Source organism: Lontra canadensis, unplaced genomic scaffold (genome assembly GCF_010015895.1).
Source record: "Lontra canadensis isolate GAN:19392208 unplaced genomic scaffold, GSC_riverotter_1.0 scaffold25, whole genome shotgun sequence".
Lineage (NCBI taxonomy): Eukaryota > Metazoa > Chordata > Mammalia > Carnivora > Mustelidae > Lontra > Lontra canadensis.
In genome coordinates, this window is record NW_022631019.1 from 19409500 (window position 1) to 19429815 (window position 20316).

Genomic DNA, 20316 nt, shown 5'->3' on the forward strand with positions numbered 1-20316 from the left:
CGCTCGGCCCCGGTCCTGGTGCGGCCCGGCCGGCCCGCGGGGCTCCGAGGCGAGGCCCGCGGCCGGCCGCATGAAGGACTGCGAGTACCAGCAGATCAGCCCCGGGGCCGCCCCGCCGCCCGCCTCTCCTGGGGCGCGCCGCCCCGGCCCCGCCGCGCCCCCCGGCCCGGGCCCCGGGCCCCAGCCGCCCGCCGCCGCGCCGCGCTGGAGCAGCAGTGGCAGCGGCAGCGGGAGCATCGGCCGCCGCCCGCGGCGCAAGTGGGAGGTGTTCCCGGGCCGCAACCGCTTCTACTGCGGCGGCCGCCTTATGCTGGCCGGCCACGGCGGCGTCTTCGCGCTCACGCTGCTGCTCATCCTCACCACCACCGTCCTCTTCTTCGTCTTCGAGTGAGTCCGGCGCCCCGGCCCCGCCCCTTCGGAAGCCCCGACCCCTCCGGTCCCCTTCAGCCCCCTGCCGCGCACCCCTCCTGCCCAGCTCCTGCGTGGGCACGCCAGCCCCTCTAGGCCCCCTCTGGGCCCCCGGCCCTCTCCCACATCCCCGGGGGCTCCACCCTTCCCTGCACCTGCCAGCCACCTTCCCCTCCCAGCTCCTCCGGGGCCTGCGCCCTCCGCTCAGGATCTACCCCCAGGCCTTCCCAGTCCCCTTGCATATCTGTCTCTCCTCTGCCCTCCTGGGCCCTCTCCACCTACCCCCACACCTCTCCATCCTCCCTCGCCCATCTGGATGCCCCAGCCTCTGGCCACCCCCCCCATTCTAACCTGCCTTTTCCTGGCACCCTGCCTTTGCCAGCCTCTGCCGGGAGCACCACCCTCCCATATCCCTCCACAGCCCCATCCTCTGTGCCCTCTCAGAGCCTGGCTCAGGCCTCCTGGACCTCCTTGCCCTCACCTCTCCCTCACCTCTTCCTTGGGCCATCTCTTGTGCACCCCTTCTTTCCGACCCCTCCAGGTGGCTTTGTTTTCTGGCCCTTCCAGACAACTTCTGAATTTCTTCCGTGTCCTTTGGCTTTATATTCCCCATCACAAATCTAGGTGCCTTCGGGCGCTGTCTGTGGTCCCCTGTTATCTCTCTATGCTCACACCTTTCCCCTTCCCTTTCCCCTCAGTCTTTTTCCCTCTAGGCCCTCAGGCAATCTTCCCAAACAGCTCTGGGCCTCTCAGGCCTCCCTCCCCTCTCCAGCACCTTCCTTAGCATCCTCAGCCCTTCCCAGCCTTCCCTCCGACTCTGCCAAGCGCCTGCCACCCCCCACCTCTGACCTCCTGGTTTTCTTTGCCTTCTCAAACATTCTGGAGCATACCCCCAGCCTGTCCCACAGCAGGAACAGCTGCAGGGCCTTGTTTCTTCTCCAGAGTCCAGAGTGCTTTGGTGTGACAGGTCTTATATGCCCCCGTGGGGGCTTTTGATCCCCAGTGACCCAGGATTGGCCCACACAGTATCTCCATTTTCTGGTTGGAGGAGGGGATGCTTGTCACTCTCCAGGGTCACATTTTTGTGTCGGAAGTTTTCCAGCTTGGGAAACTTGGTCTCTAGCTTGAGCCGTCTGCTGTGTGAGTCTTTGAACACACACTCACACTTCCCTTCCTTGTTCTCTCCATCTTTTGTGGTCTTCCTTAGCTGCAGTGTGATGAGCAGCTCCATCTCTGGAGCCAGTGGGCCTGGTTCCAGTCCCAGCCCCACCACACCCCATCTGCAGACTGCGTGACCTCGGGGCAGTCCTTCCACCTCATGAGCCCCAGTGGCCTCATCTATAATGGGGTTGATAATAGGTCGTCATGAGTATGGCACAAGGTGATGTGTGTAAGCTTTTGACCAGGAACAAGTACTTCATGCTGGCTGCTGCTGTTAGCTGTTGTCTTCAACATAAAGCACTTCCTAAGGGCCTGTGGCCACACTAAGACTACCACAAGACATCACCCCCAGAGACCCTTTCCAGCTGCCAGATCATGTATCTGCAACCTTGGGTTTCCCCTTGAAGCACGATGAGAACTTTGTATGAATTAGCTTCTCCCTTTGCCCCTTGCTTTGTGAGTCAGGGTGGATAACAAGTTCCAGGATAATATAGCAAGCGGAAGCCCTGGGGAGCCCCCAGCCTCCAGCATGTTCCCTGAGCTGAGTTTCGGATCCATCTCACTGGGCTGACCCGCATGAGTGTTTTTTTAGAGTTCCTTTTCCAGTATTCCTGGGGCTGCAGCCTGGGCAGGAGGAAGTTGACCCCTGTGACCCTGCAGCGTGGGGTTCAGTGAGTTTAGAAATGGGATCTTCTCTGGGCTGCATGGGTATCTTGGCTGGTGACAGATTTGTCCCCCAGAGAAGGGAGAAAGGAGGACTTCTGGGTTTGGGGAGGGCTTGTGAATCATCTCGCCTTGTCTCTGCTCTTCCTCACTTGGGCTGGTGGAGTTGGCAGAAGGGTTTGGGTTTGGGCTGAGAGCACCCCTGGGTCTGAACTGGAGTGAAACCTCGGTAGAGACCTGGCACGAGGGAACAATGTGAGCAAGCCCACATTCTTGCATTGCTCTGGGGGAAAGGGAGATGGGCTTTTCTTGCTGAGAATGGTTTTGCTTCATTGTTTGATTTGGTAGCTTATTGCACAGGGCTGACAGCAGGGTGCCTGCCTTCTGCTGCACTTCCCACACCACACGGAGGCCAAAGCACCCCTTTAATTCTAAGTCAGATCCTAGTCACCTCCTGGAATCCTCTATGGCTCCCGAATAAGAGCCAGAGCCCTGATAATGGGCTTCCTCTCTGTCCCTCTCCTCCCACTTCCCTGCCCTCCCCCCCATCCTCCTTCAGGCACATTGGCCTCCTTGCACATTCCTGCCTCAGGGCCTTTGCACTGATTGGTATAGGCTTTCTTTAGATAGTGTCAGTGGCTCATTCCCTCACTTCTCTTCCCTCCTTCCCTGACTGTCCCTGTAACATAACAAACTACTCCCCTCCCCCCTATCCCTCTTCCCTGACTGCTGATTCTCTGGAAGCACTTGCCACCATCTGAACATACTACGTGTATACTTTCTGCCAATTTGTTGCCTGTCTCTTCACCACAGCAGGACTTCTTTCTCCTCACTGTTGTGTCTTCAGTGCCAGGAACAGACCTGGTGTGTAGTAGACACTCAGTAGAGGAAATACTTGTTGAATGAATGCAGAGTATTTGCTGAGGGCCCAGAGGCCCCAGTCCTGTTGTTGGCTGGCTAGATAACCTTGGATGTGGCTGTGGGCCTCAGAGTCCTCCTCTGTAAAATCAGGGAGCCAGGACTTGGTGTTTCTGAGGGTTCTACAAGTCTCAGACTGTAAGTCTCCATCCCCTAAAGAACCTGGCTTTCTATAAACTGGTCGATTGTGATGTGGGTGACACAGAGGGCCCAGCTTTGTTTGAGGCTCAGACCCAAGGACCACTCAGGTGTTTGGAGCAGAATGTGTGGTGCCATTAGAGTTCTTTTTTTTTTTTTTTTTAAGATTTTATTTATTTATTTGACAGACAGAGATCACAGGTAGGCAGAGAGACAGGCAGAGAGAGAGGGGGAAGCAGGCTCCCTGCTGAGCAGAGAGCTCGATGCGGGGCTCGATCCCAGAACCCTGGGATCATGACCTGAGTGGAAGGCAGAGGCTTTAACCCACTGAGCCACCCAGGTGCCCCGTCATTGGAGTTCTTGATCTTGGCAGTCTCTGCTCTTCAAGGGAAGGGCGTCTCTGGAGGCTAGAGCCTCTGGCAGGGGAGGCTCTGGAAAGAGCGTGCAGATGTCCACACATCTGCTTTCCGCAGCTGTTCCAGCTCCTTGGCTGAATCTGGCCTCCCAGCAGCCTATCATTTCCTGAGTAGCAGGCCCTCACCCCGTCAGGTGCCACTTTCGCTTTGGGAGGGAGGACAGCAGAGGACAGCGGTTAATCGTGTGGGCAGGCCTCAAAGTCAGCTTGTGCACAGGCTGTTCTCCAAACCAGCTAGGCTCGGGGACCTGAACACGCCGACCTGGGATGCCAGCCCTTGGAGGACAGTGGCAGTGCCTGGACCACGCTCTTCATCCTAACCCCCTTCCCCTCACTGACCCTTCCCATTCCTCAGATTTTAGCTTAGGCATGAGCTCCTTCAGCCAGGCTTTCCTGACTGTTCAGCTGTTTTCCTTTTCCCCATGTTAGCACACACGGTCCTGTGTGGCTCCTCTCCGTTCACAGGTCTCTTTTCCCCAGGAGCCCAGAGCCTCATGGGGGGTGGGGAACAATGCTCTTGCTCACTGCTGTTTGGGGAAGGTGTTGCCTGGCATATGGAGGACCTTGCTAAATATTTGTGGAGTGAGTGAGTGAGTGAACATTGTCATGGATGGTCAACTCAAGTGAGTTGGTAGTGGCTGCCTGAAGCTTTGTGTTTAGAAGGATTCCGAGACTGCAGCTAAGTGCAGGGGTTAAGGGTGCTGGGATCTAGATCCCCTCTCTTAGTTCAATTAAAAAAAAAAAAAAAAAAAGTGCTGGGATCTATTGCTCATGTCTGCTCAGAAGAGCATGAGGCTCAGAGGGAAAGTGCAAGGATCAATTAGTGATGTCTGCTCTAGGTACTGGCCTAAGAGCTGTCTTTCTTCCTGGATGGCTCTCTACACAGACGTGGTGCAGGAGATGTCATCTTCCGGGATGGCTCTCTGCAGAGAGGTGGTGTTTCTGGGATGCCGACACCTTGCCAGGTGCTGTAACCCTGTGTCCCACGGAGCCCTCTGGGTATCTGCTCATTTCTCTCTCCCTCTCTCTCTCTAGCTGTCCCTTCCTGGCCCGCCAGCTGACCCTTGCCATCCCCATCATCGCCGCCATCCTCTTCTTCTTCGTCATGAGCTGCCTGCTGCAGACAAGTTTCACCGACCCTGGGATCCTGCCCCGGGCCACCGTCTGTGAGGCAGCCGCCCTGGAGAAACAGATCGGTGAGCCTCCGACTCTCCCAGCTCCTCACTCCTTGATTTGAGAGGAGGCCTGAGTTTTTCTTCCCGCACCTTGCCAGAGACTGAGGGCATGGTAGTCAGTAAGGGAGGCTGGAGCTGACCCCAGAGTGGAAACCCGTGCTAAACCAGTGAGCAACTAAGCAAGAGACGCTGGCAAGTGCAGGCTGCGGTGGCCACCAGCTTAGTGCTGCGTGCTCACGGGGGCCGGGCGGGCTCTCCACCTGTCTACATGCATGATCTTATTGAATCCCTCAGTGATCCCATAAGACAAGGACTGTTGTTAGTCCCTTTCTACTATTACACTGAGTCTCACAGGAGTCAAGTAGGCGGCCCAAGATCACCCAGTAGGTGGAGGAGCTGGGATGAGATCTCATGCAGTCTGACCCGAATCTCTGCCCTTAAACATTTGTGTACTTAATCATTCTCTCAGCAGACATCGGTTGAACCCCATTTACGAGCCAGGCCCTCTTCCAGATGCTGATGATACGGCAGTGAACAAATAGAGGACAGTAATCCCCTGCCCTCTTGGAGCTGATGTTCCAGCAGGAGAAGGACAGTTAACAGTTAAACATCTAGGATGTCAAAGAGAAAAGCAGAGAGGAAGGATGAGAGCTGGGGGGAAGGTATATGGTTTTAAATATGATCAGGGAAGGCTCTGTGAAGGAGGTGACTTCTGAACAAGATTTGAAAAGATGAGGGACTGAGCTGCGTGGGTATCTGGAGGTATCTGGTGTAGGGAGTGGGCTCATTTAGAGTAGGCGATCTGGGAAAGCTTCTAGGAGGAGGTGGTACTTGAGAGGAGCCCTGAATGGTGTGATGGGAGCCAGTAATACGCAGTCCGGAAACAGTGAAAATGAAGCCTGGAGCAGTGGACAAGCTGATGTGTTTAAGGAACAACAGGAGGGCCGGTGTCCTAGAGAGAACCCATGCTCCCAGGCACCCAGACAGCCCTCGATTCCTCCCAGACCCGTGCGAGTCCCCCTGGGAGGCTGGGTGCTGGGGCCAGGACTTTCGTCTTGGCTTGCTGCACCCCAGCTCCTTCCTGGGGAGAAGTGACATGGCTGTTTACACACCTCAGGGCTTTCCGGTCTGCGGTCAGTTCCTTCCCCTAACAGGGTGGCTTCCAGACAGGCTTTTAAGCATCTAACTGGCCTTGAAGAGACCCGGTAGCCTATAGATGTCAAGAGTCTGAGGCATCCATCCCTGGAAGTTGTTCTGCTGGTTCCCTAGAGCAACTCGGGAGGGTGGGCAGGAAGGGGAAGGAGGTTCTCTTGCTTTTTGTTCTTCCTCTCATTCCTCTGTCTAGGCCTGTCCTTGGCCACACCCCAGGTCGCCGCTGTCTTCCTCCGCCTGCACCAGCTTCCTCCCCCTCTTTTACCCCTAGGCTCCTTACCACTTGGCTGCCGAGACCTGACTCTGCTCCTTCCGAATCCGCCAGTCTGACCTGAGCAGTCCACCTGACAGCAGGGGAGGCCCTGCTGCCCAGCGGCAGCCCGTTTCTCCTCCCTCCAGGTCGGGGCTCATCCTGGGGCAGGATTATGCTCCGGCTCAGCCTGAGCTTGGATATCTGGCCACCTGGAATGCTCTGGCCTGCTGTGAGCGGTGTGGGTGATAATGACAGCTGTAATCCCCATGTGTGGGGAGCGCTTGACCCTGTACCGAGTGCTTCCCATCCATTATCCCCACAAATCCTCCCAGCAGCCCCGCTGTGCTGATGCAGAAACTGAGGCAAGCTGGCACACGGCCAGGGAGTGGACGCACGGAGACGGACCGTGTGCCTTGACTCCCAAACCCCTTGCTTTCTCTTCTGAGATGGCCTCAGGGACACATCTCCAGTCTTTGGGGGCCATGCTGTCTTCATTCTTATGTCTCAACCCAGGTATTCTGTACTCTGAGACGCTTTCATGACCTCAGATGGGCCAGACCTTACGTGACACATTCCTAGAGCTCCTTGTCCTTCTTTTCTTGGCCCTGCCACCTTGCATGGTGATTGTTACAAAGTTGTTGGGTAGGCCCAGCAGCCTCTCCCGGGTCTTGTTCACCTAGTCGGCCGCTTGGAGGGTCCAGGGATGTTGGCTGAATGGATGAGCCTCTGTAGAGGCCCTCCTCGATGTCCCCAGGTGACTGATGGAGAGATAGTTGGAACTTCTCCCAAGTAGGCATTATGGCTTTAATCCTGTATGTGTTAATTCTATATGCTGACTCCTGAGCACAGGGGAAGGAGGTGAGAGGCCGAAAACAAATCTGGCGTGGACCCTGCCTTCTGGTGGTTTCTAGGCTAGCTCTGTCCAAAGTGATGTATGACCACCTGCCAGTGTCCACAAGGTGTGACCACACCTGCAGTTGTGACCAGCTGCTCCAGGTGAGATTAGGCTTTGGAAGAGGATCGGAGAAACCAGGAGTATCTCCGGCCTGGAGGATACCGAGAGGCTTCACGGAGAGACGCCTTGGTCAAAGCTTAAAGTTTGGGTGGAATTCAGGCATGGGAATATATGTGAAGGGAGCCCTCCAGGCAGACGGACCAGAGGAGAAGAAGGCAGAGCAGGCAGGAGCAGGGACAGGCATGGAACCCCGAGAAGGCCCTGTTGGCTGGAACAGGAGGAACACTTCAGAGAATTAGAGAAGTTCTGGTTGGGGAATGGAGTGGAAATAGTCACGTGGGGCCCTAAATGTCAGGGTTGGAGACTTTCCTTTGAGAACAGCTGCCAAGCCTGGAAAGTGACATCTTTGAGGCCTTTGAACTCTGAAACTTGAACAGGAGCCAGATTTGAGGGGGGTGGGCCAGGAGATGTCTAATCAGGATGAAATCTATTTTCTCAAAGAGGAATAAGGTCACTAAGCCTTTTTGAGAAGGTTGGGGACCAGCTCTGAGGCGGATGGTGCTGTTCATGCAAACGTGAGCTGAGGATTACCGGGGCCCGTGCAAATTGTGGGCTTCTCTCTTTGGCCCCATAGACCAGCAACGCCAGCCCAACAGGCTCTAGCCCAAGGCTGCCACCCTGCAAAGACTGTCTGAGGTGGGCTGACCAGCTCCTCCCAGCCTTGTGTCCTGGGAAACCCCTCAGTCATAGGCAGACCAGGGCGGTTGGTCACCCTGGTCTGAGACCTTGACTTGTCAGCTGGCGAGCCATGCAGCTGGGTCACCCTACAGGGCCATACAGAGTCCACGTGCTCTGGAAAGTTGGAAAAGAGGTAAGCTAACATTGCCCACAAGAGGTTCCCAGTCTGAAGGGAGACGTTACTCCAAATTGGAGTAACAGACACTGACCTAGACACGTTTACAGCTCACAGAACATGCATAAAGTCTGCCTCTCCCTCCACCACCACCCAGCAGGTCACAGAGGCAGCCCATCTGTGCCAAAGTTTCTCCCTCAGGTCCTTCTGAAGCCCACTGCCGTAGGGCAGACCTGCCTCATTTGCTTGCTGGACTGGCTCTGCCGACCAGGCCCCAGCACCTGGCTTCTCCCTGCATCACAGTTGTCTCTCCAAGACCCACATTTGGCTCCAGCCCTCCCTGGCTTAGAGTTTGGGTGACTCCCTTGAGGCCTCAGCAGCATTTCCTGAAGTTTGGGCATTTGGGTCCAGCCTTTATGATTTTTGCCCTTTTTGCCTCTCATCTTGTACCTTCATTTCCTCAGTATTTTCCTTTAAGGGACATGTGTTTAATAAGGGGCTTGTGTTTAAATGTATCTTAACAAGGAAAATTTATATCACCCTTGTAAGCAGAGAGCCTCTTACTCCGAATAGAACATAATCATAAAAACCAAACATAACAATGTTACAGAATTCTTGGTGGTTACAGTTGCCTGCAGAAATAAGGCCTGATCACAGCTCTGACGTAATAGAAGTCAATAGTTTTCCCCTTGATGGAGTCACAGGCTTGAAAGAAAATTGAAAAGGGAATAACTTTCTGTTCACGTGAATCAGTGTTACGTGTGCTGTGGCCAGGAAACAAATCATCTTCCACCTTCTGGAAAACGAGCCCCAGGCTCAAGGCCAACCTCAGTCTACCTGCCCCTCCCCCCAGGACCCCCCAGCCAGACTGGCGAAGTCCATACCCGTGTTCACGCAGCCCCCCTGCCCTCTCTCCCCGGTGAGCCCGCCGGGTCATTCCTCCTGATCCGGCTTAACTGGGCTTCCCCTTTTGTTGCTTCCTTGAATACCGCCTCCTGTCCCCACCCCTGGTATCCAGTATAGACACCAGTAATACCATTAATCCACGAGCTTTTCATCTGTCATTCACATCACTATCTCCCAAGTCTGATAGGGTTATTACCCAGTGAGGAACTGAGGCTCAGAGAGGCTAGGCAGCTTCCTCAAAGTCACAAGCCAGCAAGTGGCCAGGCCAGGTTTCACAATGAGATCAGACTGGCCCCAGAGTTACCGGACTTGACTCAACTGGGCCTCTCACGCCAACTCCGTAATTACTCACTTTACCCGCTCCCTCTGCCCTCCGGCCAAGCTCTTGTGTCCTCCAGCCTGTCCCTCAGCGGCAGGTAGGTGGTGGGCGTTCCGTAAACCTCTGGAGTGAACAGAAACGGTCAGGCGGGGGTTACAGGGACCCACGGCCTGGGCACTGTAGCTGACCTGAAGCTGGGGGACCACAGCCCTGCATGTGTTTCTTACACAGGTGGGGGCAATGGAATGCCAATTGTCAGGACCCAGCAAAGCAGGTGTCAATCCCAACCTTCCTTCGCTAAAGTCTGCTCAGTAGCTCGTGCCAGCTGCCGGGGTCCCTGCCAGCCCCAGGGCTTCCGTCACAGAGCCAGCCATCAGGCTCTGACTGCAGAATGCCGGCCTACCCCCCCTCCACTGGCTGCAGTTGGGGTGGGGAGACCCATTGCATGCCCCTGGGTGAGGGGGAAGCTTTCAGAGCAAGTCATTGGCTTCTCACAGGTGTTCAGTGAGGAGGAGCTTTGCCCCTCCTGACCACATCCCCAGGGGCTTTCGAGTCCCACCTGCAAGGCAGCAGGAAGGCCTTGCTGGCGTGAAAGGGCCTTTTTACTTCTTGGGACAAAGCCCAAGGCAGAAAGCCTTGGAGAAGATCTTAGATTCCTTTCTGGCAGAGATACCATCTCTCACCATTCTTCTTTCTTTTCTTCAACAAATATTCTCTAGACTGGGTGAACAAAGCAAAGGTGGTTTTTTTGTCTAGTTTAAAGGAAGCACGAGGCCCAACCTGGGGCTTGAACTCATATCCCTGAGATCAAGAGCCGGATACTCTACTGACAGCCAGCCAAACATACCTCCCCCACCCATTTTCTCCTAATTTTTATTTTAAATTTATGTTTAAATTTCATTTTTTTATAAATTTATTTTTCAAGGTTTTTGTTCTCTGTTTTTTGTTTTTTGTTTTAATGGGCTCCGTGCCATGGAGCTCAAAGCAGGGCTTGAACTCATAACCTTGAGATCAAGACCTGAGCTTGTAGGGGACCCGGGTGGCTCAGCTGTTAAGCCTCTACCTTCGGCTCAGGTCATGATCCCAGGGTCCTGGGGTTGAGCCCTGCATCGGGCTCCCTGCTTGACAGGATGCTTGCTTCTCCGTCTCCCAGTCCCCTTGCTTGTGTTCCCTCTCTCACTGAGTCTCTGTCAAATAAGTAAATAAAAAAATAAAATCTTTAAAAAAAAAAAAACCCAAGCTGAGATCAAGAGTCAGATGCTCAACCAACTGAGCCACCCAGGAGCCCCAAAATTTGACTTAATTTGATTTGATTTGAAGTAATCTCTCTACACCCAGTGTGGGGCTCACACTTAAAACCCTGAGATCCAGAGTTGTGTGTTGTACTGACTGAGCCAGCCAGGAGCCCCTTAAAAAATTTTTTTAAAGGAACCATATTTGACTTATCTACGTGTATTTGCCTCTTCTCCCCTCACCTGCCACCCAGGCCTTGTATACTATCGTGACATAGTAGTTGGTAGTGTTTGAGAGAATGTTTGGAGGACGAGGATTCTAATTCCAGCCCCACCTAATACATAATAAAGCGCAGTCCGTTTCCTCATCTGTAACATGTGGGTACAGACCCCCTTGCCCAGCCCAGAGCATCTGGGCATATCAGTGTTCTTTGAAAATTGCTTTTCTCTATGGAAATTTAAGAGGCTGAGCCTTGTGGTCAAGAGCAAGGGGACGGGCTGCTGGCAGGAGTGCGTGGAGGCGGGGTCTGAGGCGGAGGCGGGGTCTGGGGTGGAGGCCGGGTGGTGATGAGACCCATGTCCTGGGTCCGCCTGGTCTGGCCTGAGAATAAACAGTGGGACAGTGGCTTGCCTTCTTCCCAGGTGGGGGCCTGTCTCCACAGTGGCATCCCTGCAAAGCCTCCTTTAGCCCAAATTGGTGAGTGCATCTGGGGCCTCCCTTGCTCCAGGGGGACACTTTCTCTCCCCCCCCACCCCACTATTAGCAGCCCAAGGAAGTTGGGTGTGCAAAGTTTCACTTCCTCTTTCTCGGAGTTCTCAAGAGGAGGAAGCTTGGCCCGGGAGGCCACAATATGCTGGTCAGAGTCCCCTCCCTGCCTGAGGGCTGTGTGGGAACCCAGTGAGGATTCCAGGAAATTTTCTCCTCTTTCTTCAGGTGGGTCTGTGGCTGCCCTTCACTCACAGATGAGCTGGGTTCTGAAGTTTGGTAAATAAGTTGTTTGGAATATAAGTTTTTTCACAGAAAGAATGATAATAATAATGGCTCGTGTTCATTTAGCTTTGACCCGGTGCTAGATGTTTTGCTAATAAGCTCCCTTGCTGAGTTCTTGCTTTGTCTTCCTTCACAGCACTAGGAGGCAAGTTTGATGATGTCCCGTTTTCTTTTTTAGCAGTTGAGGGCGCAGAGAAGCCGCTTGACCCACCTCACGTCGCTGACTGTGGTTGGGCCACGTGTCTGTCCGGCTCCAGATCTTGTGTCCGAGCCTGGAAGCCAGCCGTGGGCAGGGATGGGAGTTGGACCTGGGGCCCATGGGGTGGGGTTACAGGTTGGGTCTGGAGTAGCATCAGGAGTTTTGAAAAGAGCTGGAGAATGCTGCATGCTCGAGTGTCCCTGCATGAACTGTGTGGCAGGACTGTGACTCTAGCGCCGGGCTCAGGGCTGTCCTGTGCCGTCTCACTGAGCACTCATCACGGCCCTGTGAGACAGAGATGGTCTTCTCTCCATTTTATGGATGAGGAAACCGAGGCTCCAGGAGGTGAAGGGACTTCCTTTGGTAGCAAGTGGGTAGCAAAATCATGATCCAAACCTAGTTTTGCAGACTCCGGAGCCCGTCTCTTGTGACCCCTCTGAGGACAGCTGTTAGTAAATACTCACCAAGTGCCGGTTCCTTTCCAGGTGCTGTTTCTGATCCCTCCGTAAGCCTTCTAGGCAGTTACTTATCTGCTTTTTCAGTTGCTTCCACAGGCTCACAGAGGTCCAGAAACTTCCCTCAAACTTCCCTCATGGCACTAGCTCATGAATGGAAGGGTCAGGATTTGAACCCTAGGCCTGCCTAAGTCCAGAGCGCCTGTTCTCTCCTCTGTGCCGGCTCTTTCATGGTTCACAGGCCCGGGAGGGCCAGTGAATTCATCCCTGCCCTCAGGGGGTGTGCTGTCTAGGTGGTGAGACAGCACCACACACTGCTGTCCGATCACAGCCCCGCAGGGTGCAGGCGCTTTGTGCCAGGCACAAGAGCTCCCACGGCAGCAGTGCTCAGAGAAGCTGCTGGAAGACTGGACAGGGACCAGGAGAGTCCTGGTGAACAAGGAGCAGGCAGGGGCCAGGGATTGGTTGGAAGAGGGGTAGGAAGCCAAGGCTGCAGGGACTCAGGGAGAAGAGCAGTGGGAGAAAAGCCAGGAGCAGAGGTCGGGCCCAACTGTGGAGGGCCATAGTGTCACGACAGGAAGTTGTCCTTTCTGTGGGAGGCCATTGAAGGCTTGTAACGCAAAAGGGGTAATTTAGAGAAATGTGGTGTGTGCAAGGGGGGTTGAAGGCAGAGGGGCTAGAAGCAGGGAGCCTTCTGGGGAAGCTGTTTGGTGATAAGGGCCTGGCCTGGGTTTGGGCATTGGGAGGAGAGTGAAAGACTATGAAGGAAGATCTTGACGAGACCTAGCGACTGGCCAGGAAGGGGTAAGGGAGAAGGAACGGTCTGCAAAGGGTCTCCAAACAGAGTTTCCCTGTCTCTGCCCCTCACTGGCTCTGTGACCTTGGGCAACTTCACTAACCTCTCTGGTCCTGTTTTCTCATTTGTGAACTGAAGGGGTTAGAAGAGAGGCAGGCAGTGAAGGGACATTATCAAGTGTCCACTCTGTGCTAGGAACTGTGTTATATGTTCTTTGAGGTTCTTTCCAGCTCTTGGCTCGTGCAGAAATAAGGAACCAGGCAGGATTATATAACACTTACTGTGACACTTTAAAAATGTACAAAAAGGGGGCCTGGGTGGCTCAATGGGTTAAGCCGCTGCCTTCGGCTCGGGTCATGATCTCAGGATCCTGGGATCGAGCCCCGCATTGGGCTCTCTGCTCAGCAGGGAGCCTGCTTCCTCCTCTCTCTCTGTCTGCCTCTGCCTGCTTGTGATCTCTCTCTGTCAGATAAATAAATAAAATCTTTAAAAAAAAATGTACAAAAAAGGGGCACCTGGGTGGCTCAGTGGGTTAAAGCCTCTGCCTTCGGCTCAGGTCATGATCCCAGGGTCCTGGGATCGAGCCCCGCATCAGGCTCTCTGCTCAGCGGGGAGCCAGCTTCCCTCTCTCTCTCTGCCTGCCTATCTGCCTACTTGTGATCTCTGTGTCAAATAAATAAATAAAATCTTTTTTTTTAATGTACAAAAAGAGCTCCAACCCAAGTTTTGGAAACTTGGGTTCACATCCTGGTTCTTCCAACTTCCTAGCTAGGAGTGGCCTCAAGTATGCACTTCGCCTCACTGAAAGGTCTCCTTAACTGTAACCTGGAGGGGGTAATGATAGCCTTAGCTCCTGGGACATTCTCAGTGCTCAAGGAGACACTATGCACCGTGCTTAGCACGTAGTAGGTGCTCAGTGAAGCGCTGCATCTTCCTTCCTTTCTCTTCGTAATTCTGTCTACTTCGTGAGTCTTTGCTTTGTGCTACTTCCTGTATATTAACGAATTTAACCCTCACAACAACCCTACGATGGGGCTACTATTTTGTTTTTTAAGATTTTATTTATTTATTTGACAGAGAGAGAGATCACAAGTAGGCAGAGAGGCAGGCAGAGAGAGAGGGGGAAGCAGGCTCCCCGCTGAGCAGAGAGCCTGATGCGGGGCTCGATCCCAGGACCCTGGGATCATGACCTGAGCCGAAGGCAGAGGCTTTAACCCACTGAAGCCACCCAGGCGCCCCGGGGGTACTACTATTACCCCCATTTCAGTGATCAAAGAAACAGGCACAGAGAGAGTAAATGATTGGCCAGGTCAGACATCTAGCAAATGATATCATTAGGAGAAACGCAGCCAGTAAGAGGTGAGGCCAGGATGCACGCTCCATTCTACCCGTTGCTTCCATTTTACAGGTGAGAAAACCGAGGCTCAGAGACATTCCTTTGACTTCAGCATGTCACATAACCAGGGAGAAGCAAAACCAGCTTTCAGAGTGTGTCCACCATCCTCACACCCCCTGCCCTTTACCCTGCCACCGGATTTAAAGAAGAAATATTCGGGTGTTTAGCTCCATTTTAGACATGCGGTGGTTGGGGGGATGGCAAGCAGCCTAGCAAGAGTCTGTTTGGTAACTGGAATGTGAGACCCAAATCCGTTTGCTTCACTGATGCGTGCCAAGTGCCTGGAATAGTGCCTGGCACCTGGTAGGCCCCCGAGCGTAAGTTAGCGTTGGAGGCACGTGGCCAAACTGGAGGTACCATCTGGGGAGTGGATCCGGTGGAAGCAGCGGCTGGGAGCGTTGCTAAGGGCTCGGGATCACGGGCAGCCTCATGGACTCTCAAAATTCTGTACAGGAAGGAGCCACTGCTTTGAGGACTTTGGTCCTTTGAGGCCTGGGGGACCAAGAGGCTCAGTGGGTAGAATTGTGGGCTTTTGCCTATGGCGGAACAGGGTTTGGATTCCTGATCGCCAGCATCTGAGCTTTGTGACGTCAGACAAGTTACTTAAACCTTTCTTTTTGATACGTTTTCCCTAAAGTGTACTGGGCTTACAAGACGTGTACAAATCCCAAGTGTTCTGTCTGTTGAATGTTCACAAACGGAACACACCCATGTAATCGGCACCCAGATCGAGAAGCACTGTATGAGTGGTGTCCCACAAGCCCCCTTGTTCCTCTTTCTGGTCAGTATTGCCCCTCCAGGAGTGACCGTGATTCTGACTTCTACCACTGTAGATTACTTTCAGTTGTTTTTGAACATTTTGTGTTCTTACGTGTGTGTTTTCTTCACTTTACACAACATTTATGAGATACGTAAGTATTCTCTGTGTGGTTGACGATCGTTCATTCTTTGCTGTCTAGAACTCTGTTGTGTGAATATACTACATTTTGTTAATCTCTTCCACTATTGATGGGCCTCTGGATAGGTCCAGGTTTTGGCTGTTATGGGAGCGTTGCTGTGAACATCCCTGCACATCTTTTGGGGCACATCAAATCATGCACATTTCAGGGTGCCTGGCTGGCTCAGGGCACGCAATTCTTGATGTTGAGGCTGTGAGTTTGAGCCACACATTGGGCATAGAGTGTACTTACAAATTTCTTTAAAAAAAAAAATCATGCACATTTCCTGTTGGGGAGATACCTCAGAGTGGACTTGCTGGGGATGCCTATGTTGAATTTCAGTGGTTGATGCCAAATAGGTTTCCAAAGTGGTTATATGAGATTTCTAGTTGCTTTACATTTTTGCCAATACTTGATTTTTAAATGTTTTTCTTTCATTGTAGACATTCTGGTACATGTGTATAAAAAACATATGATGTTTTTTATTTGCATGTCTCTGATGACTAATGAGCATGAACACCTTTTCAAATGCTTCTTAGCCATTGGATAGCTTCTTTTATAAAATGCTTGTTTGAATCTTTTGTGCACATTTGAATTGAGTATTCTGAGCTCTTTCTCACTGACTTATAGGAATTCTTTTATATTCTGGTTACAAATCCTTTGTCCATGGTCAGATAAGCATATTGTAAATATGATTCTCCTCTGAAGGTCACTTTTTCATTCTTTCAATCAAATCTTCTTTAAGATGAATGGAAGTTCTTTTTTTTTTTTTTTTAATATTTTATTTATTTGTCAGAGAGAGAGTGCGTGCACACAAGCAGGCTGGCTCCCTGCAAGGAGCCCGATGTGGGACTCGCTCCCAGGGCCCTGGGATCATGACCTGAACTGAAGGCAGACACTTAAAGACTGAGCCACCCAGGCATCCTGTAGAGAAGTTCTTTTTTTTTTTTTTTTTTTTTTAATGTAATCTCTACACCCAACACAGGGCTTGAACTCACAACCCCGAGATCAAGTATTGTACTCTCCACCAATTGAGCCAGCCAGGTGCCCCAAACACAAGATCTTAATTTCGACGTAGTGCAATTATATCAAATCGCTCTTTTATGATTTGCCCCTAGTTTCAGAAATCTTTGTCTACTCCAGAGTCATGAAGTTGTTCTCTTATTATTTTTAATCCAGAACTTTTGCATTTGGAATGACAATCTGAAATTGAATTTGCATTTGGTGGGAAATGGGGGTACAGAAACATTTTTCCCCATCTGTGTATACACAGTGGACTTAGCCCTGTTTGTTGGGAGAAAACCATCTTCCTTCATGTCACTGTAACTGTGGTGTTGACATGAACCCCTTGATCATTTACATGTCGGGTCTGTTTCTGGATTCTCTTTTCTGTTTTGTTGATCAGCATTTTTTTTTTTTTTAGATTTTATTATTTATTTGACAGAGATCACAAGTAGGCAGAGAGGCAGGCAGGCAGAGAGAGAGAGGAGGAAGCAGGCTCCCCGCTGAGCAGAGAGTCTGATGCGGGGCTCAATGCGGGGCTCGATCCCAGCCAGGACCCTGGGATCATGACCTGAGTTGAAGGCAGAGGCTTTAACCCACTGAGCCACACAGGCGCCCTGGTCAGCATTTCCACCCTTGCACCCAAACCAGGCCCTTCTTCAGTACTAGTGCTGTATCATTCTTTTTTTTTTTTTTTTAAAGATTTAATTTATTTATTTGACAGACAGAGATCACAAGTAGGCAGGGAGGCAGGCAGAGGGAGAGGAGGAAGTAGGCTCCCTGCTGAGCAGAGAGCTCCATTTGGGGCTCGTTCCCAGGACCCTGGGATCATGACCTGAGCCGAAGGCAGAGGCTTAACCCACTGAGCCACCCAGGCGCCCCGTATCATTAGTCTTGATATCTAGTGATGTAGGTCCTTTAGCTTTTCCCTTCAGGAATGCCTTGGCTATTCTTTGTTCTTTGCATTTCTGTATAAATTTTAGATTGAATTTGTCAATTTCATTCCCCTCCACCCCAAAAAACATACTGGGATTTTTGACTGGCATTATGTAAATGTATAGGTTGATTTAAGGAGAATAAATCCTTTTCTAATGCTGAGTTTTTTAACCCATGAATACAATATATTTCTGCATTTCATTACCTCTTAAAATTTTTATTATGAAAAATTTCAAACATACAGTAAAGTGGGAAATACGATGAATTTCTGCATGTTCACCATCTAGATTCAATAGTTGTTCTTAGTGTCTCTTATTTGTATCACATATACTTAAGAATTATTTTTTCTTTAATTTTTTTAAAGATTTTTTTTTTTTAAGATTTTTAAGTAATCTCTATACCTGCCATGGGGCTAGAACTCACAATCCTGAGATCAAGAGTCACATGCCCTTCTGACTGAGCCAGCCAGGTACCCCTGTACTTATGATTCTTATTAAGCCATTTCATAGTAAATCATAGACATTATAGACACTTTATCCATAAATACTTCAACATGTATCTTCAAAATCTAGAGACAGCCTCCCACATGGCCACAATTCCTTTATGACAGCTAGGAAAATTAATAGTTCCCAAATTTCTAATATCCTTAAGTCTTCCCAGGGCTCCTTCTCAAAGTTGTGTAAAGCCAGTGCTGTGAGAGCCAGTGTGTAAAGCTTTAGCATGGGGCTTGGCACACAGCTGCTTTCGGCAGGTGGTTGTGGATCTTAGTATCTGTCCCTGCCTTGGGCCCGCATTTTATCCCAGTGGCTTGTTCCCAGGAAGTGCTTTCCCTAAGGCTTCTCTTGTCCCTGCGAGGCAACAGTGGCTTACCCACCCCCCCGAGCTGGCGCTCCTGGCTCTGGGCTTGAACATCCCCCATCTTCCTCTCCTCCCATCTTCAGATAACACAGGCAGTTCCACATACCGGCCACCACCTCGGACCCGGGAGGTGATGATCAACGGGCAGATGGTCAAGTTGAAGTATTGCTTCACCTGCAAGATGTTTCGGCCACCCCGGACCTCACACTGCAGTGTCTGTGACAACTGTGTGGGTAAGTGGGAGGCAGCAGGGAGCCCTGGAGACAGGGGAGTCGCTCACGGGGGTGGGGCTGTGTCTGAATCATCCAGAGGTGGGCAGGAAGTCTGGTGCACCCAGATTTGCCCTGACTGAGGAGGGGCTGTAGGGAGAGGCGCAGAGTATGACCAGTGGTATCTTGGCTTCGGCCCAGGATCGTTAGATTCCTGGAATCCCCCAGATTCTGCCAGAAAGAGAGTGGTTTGCTATCCCGTGGCCTAGGGCCAGCGATTCCACATGACTTTGATCTGATTCCCAGGGTCTGGGAGGGACAAGAATCTGGGAACAGAGTTCGAGCTCTTAAGGTGGAGAGGCTGAGCCAGGATCGGAAACTCCTGACCTACCACTGCAGTCGTTGCTGGGGAACCAGAGGCTGTTTTGTCTGGTCTCTGTGCCCGTCAGAGGCCCAGCGGCCCTGATGAGGACTGAGGGTGTGCCCCTGGGAGGCTGTCATAAGGGAAATGCTATGCAGGAGGACCCAGGCAAGCTGAGCCATGGTGACTCTGCACAGTCCCTAGGCAGTGAGCTCCTCACATTAGCTCAGCACTCCCCAAGTGACGGAACAGCAGGGAACACCCATGACGGTAGGCGGGAAGAGGGTGACTCAGTGAGCGTTACTCATCCCCGAGAATCCACCCCACCCGCCCCCTGTGAAGAGTGCTGGCCCTGGTGTGAGGCCTGCAGTGGGCTTGTCATTCATATTCTCACAGAGGACTTTCCTTACCAGTCTGGGCGTGATCCGCTGCCCCTGGGGACATAGTGAGCTGGTGTGAGCTCAGCCCTCTGCTCGAGCCTCTCATGCCAGCCTGCCACAAGTGACAGAGTAGGCCGGCCCCTCCCTGGGCCTGTAGATCTAGAACAAGGAACGGGGATCATTGGTCCATGTGGCCAGGGTCATAGGCCAGGCAACAAGTACTTTTTTGTGGATCTTTGTACCAGGCACTGCTGGACCCTGGGGATCAGCTCAGTGTGAGGCCAAAACAGGCCCCCTCATGGAGTCTACAGTCGAGCAGGGGTCCTTGGGCAGGCCACTTATTATAAATAAGTATGAAAACACACGGGCTAAGAGCTGCAAAAAATAAGTCACGGGGCAGATAACAGAGCCCTCCCCCGTCTGGGATCAGAGGAGGCTTTCGTAAGGGAGTGGCTTTGTAGCTGAAACGTGATATCCATGATATGAGACATGCAGCTTAACCAGGTGAAGAGACCGAGAATGTGAGGCACTAGGAACCTGTGCAGAAAGGTCCAGAAGTGGGGGGCGTCCAAGGACCTGTGAGTGGGCTGGTGTAGAGAGAGTCGGGAGGAGGAAAACCCCAGCTGTGGCGGGCGGCCTCTAAACACCTGTGCCGGTTGCGGGCCAGGCACACTAACCTATCTTCCCTGGCCCTTTTCCAGAACGGTTTGACCATCACTGTCCCTGGGTGGGCAACTGTGTGGGGAGACGGAACTACCGCTTCTTCTATGCGTTTATTCTCTCCCTCTCATTCCTGACGGCCTTCATCTTCGCCTGTGTGGTCACCCACCTGACGCTGCGTGAGTGGGGCTGGGGGTGGGAGGGAGCAGGGAGGGGCGGGCCAGCAAGCTCGGCCAAGTCAAGGGGCTGTGGTCATCATCTCTCTGAGCTGTGCCCTGTCCTGTTTTTTTCTTCCCCAGGCTCTCAGGGAAGCAACTTCCTCTCCACTCTGAAGGAGACACCAGCAAGATATCCTTTGTCAGCTGGTGGGAACAAGGCCCCCTTACTGGGGTGGGTCCCCACACCTCCTGGAAACAGAGGGGAATGGTGTAGAGCCAGTGCTTGTCCTCAAGAATAATCTGCTGTCCCAGCTGCTTCTGCTCCCGCCAGGCTAGAACTGATCCTCAGTGGCCTGATCAGGGGGCTGGGGTGGCCGAGAACTCTCAGGAGCCACAGTCCCTGTCTTCCCTTAAGACACCAAGCTCCCT

At 52.4% G+C, this 20316-nt stretch overlaps 1 protein-coding gene across 8 annotated transcripts in view; it reads left to right on the forward strand.

The window, feature by feature from the left end:
* The first annotated feature begins 8 nt into the window (after window positions 1–8).
* ZDHHC18 (zinc finger DHHC-type palmitoyltransferase 18) overlaps window positions 9–20316 on the forward strand; it is a 29165-nt gene continuing 8857 nt past the window's right edge. For 4 of the 8 annotated variants that reach the window (XM_032863858.1, XM_032863860.1, XM_032863857.1 and 1 more), the window contains exons 1-5: window positions 13–387; window positions 4739–4899; window positions 18203–18352; window positions 19771–19908; window positions 20029–20077. In XM_032863858.1, coding sequence (XP_032719749.1) covers window positions 71–387; window positions 4739–4899; window positions 18203–18352; window positions 19771–19908; window positions 20029–20077 — 815 coding nt within the window. In that variant the 5' untranslated portion in view covers window positions 13–70. Of the gene's footprint in view, window positions 388–4738; window positions 4900–18202; window positions 18353–19770; window positions 19909–20028; window positions 20120–20316 lie in introns of all 8 variants that reach the window. The other 4 variants (XM_032863855.1, XM_032863854.1, XM_032863861.1 and 1 more) reach the window with 3 other exon arrangements.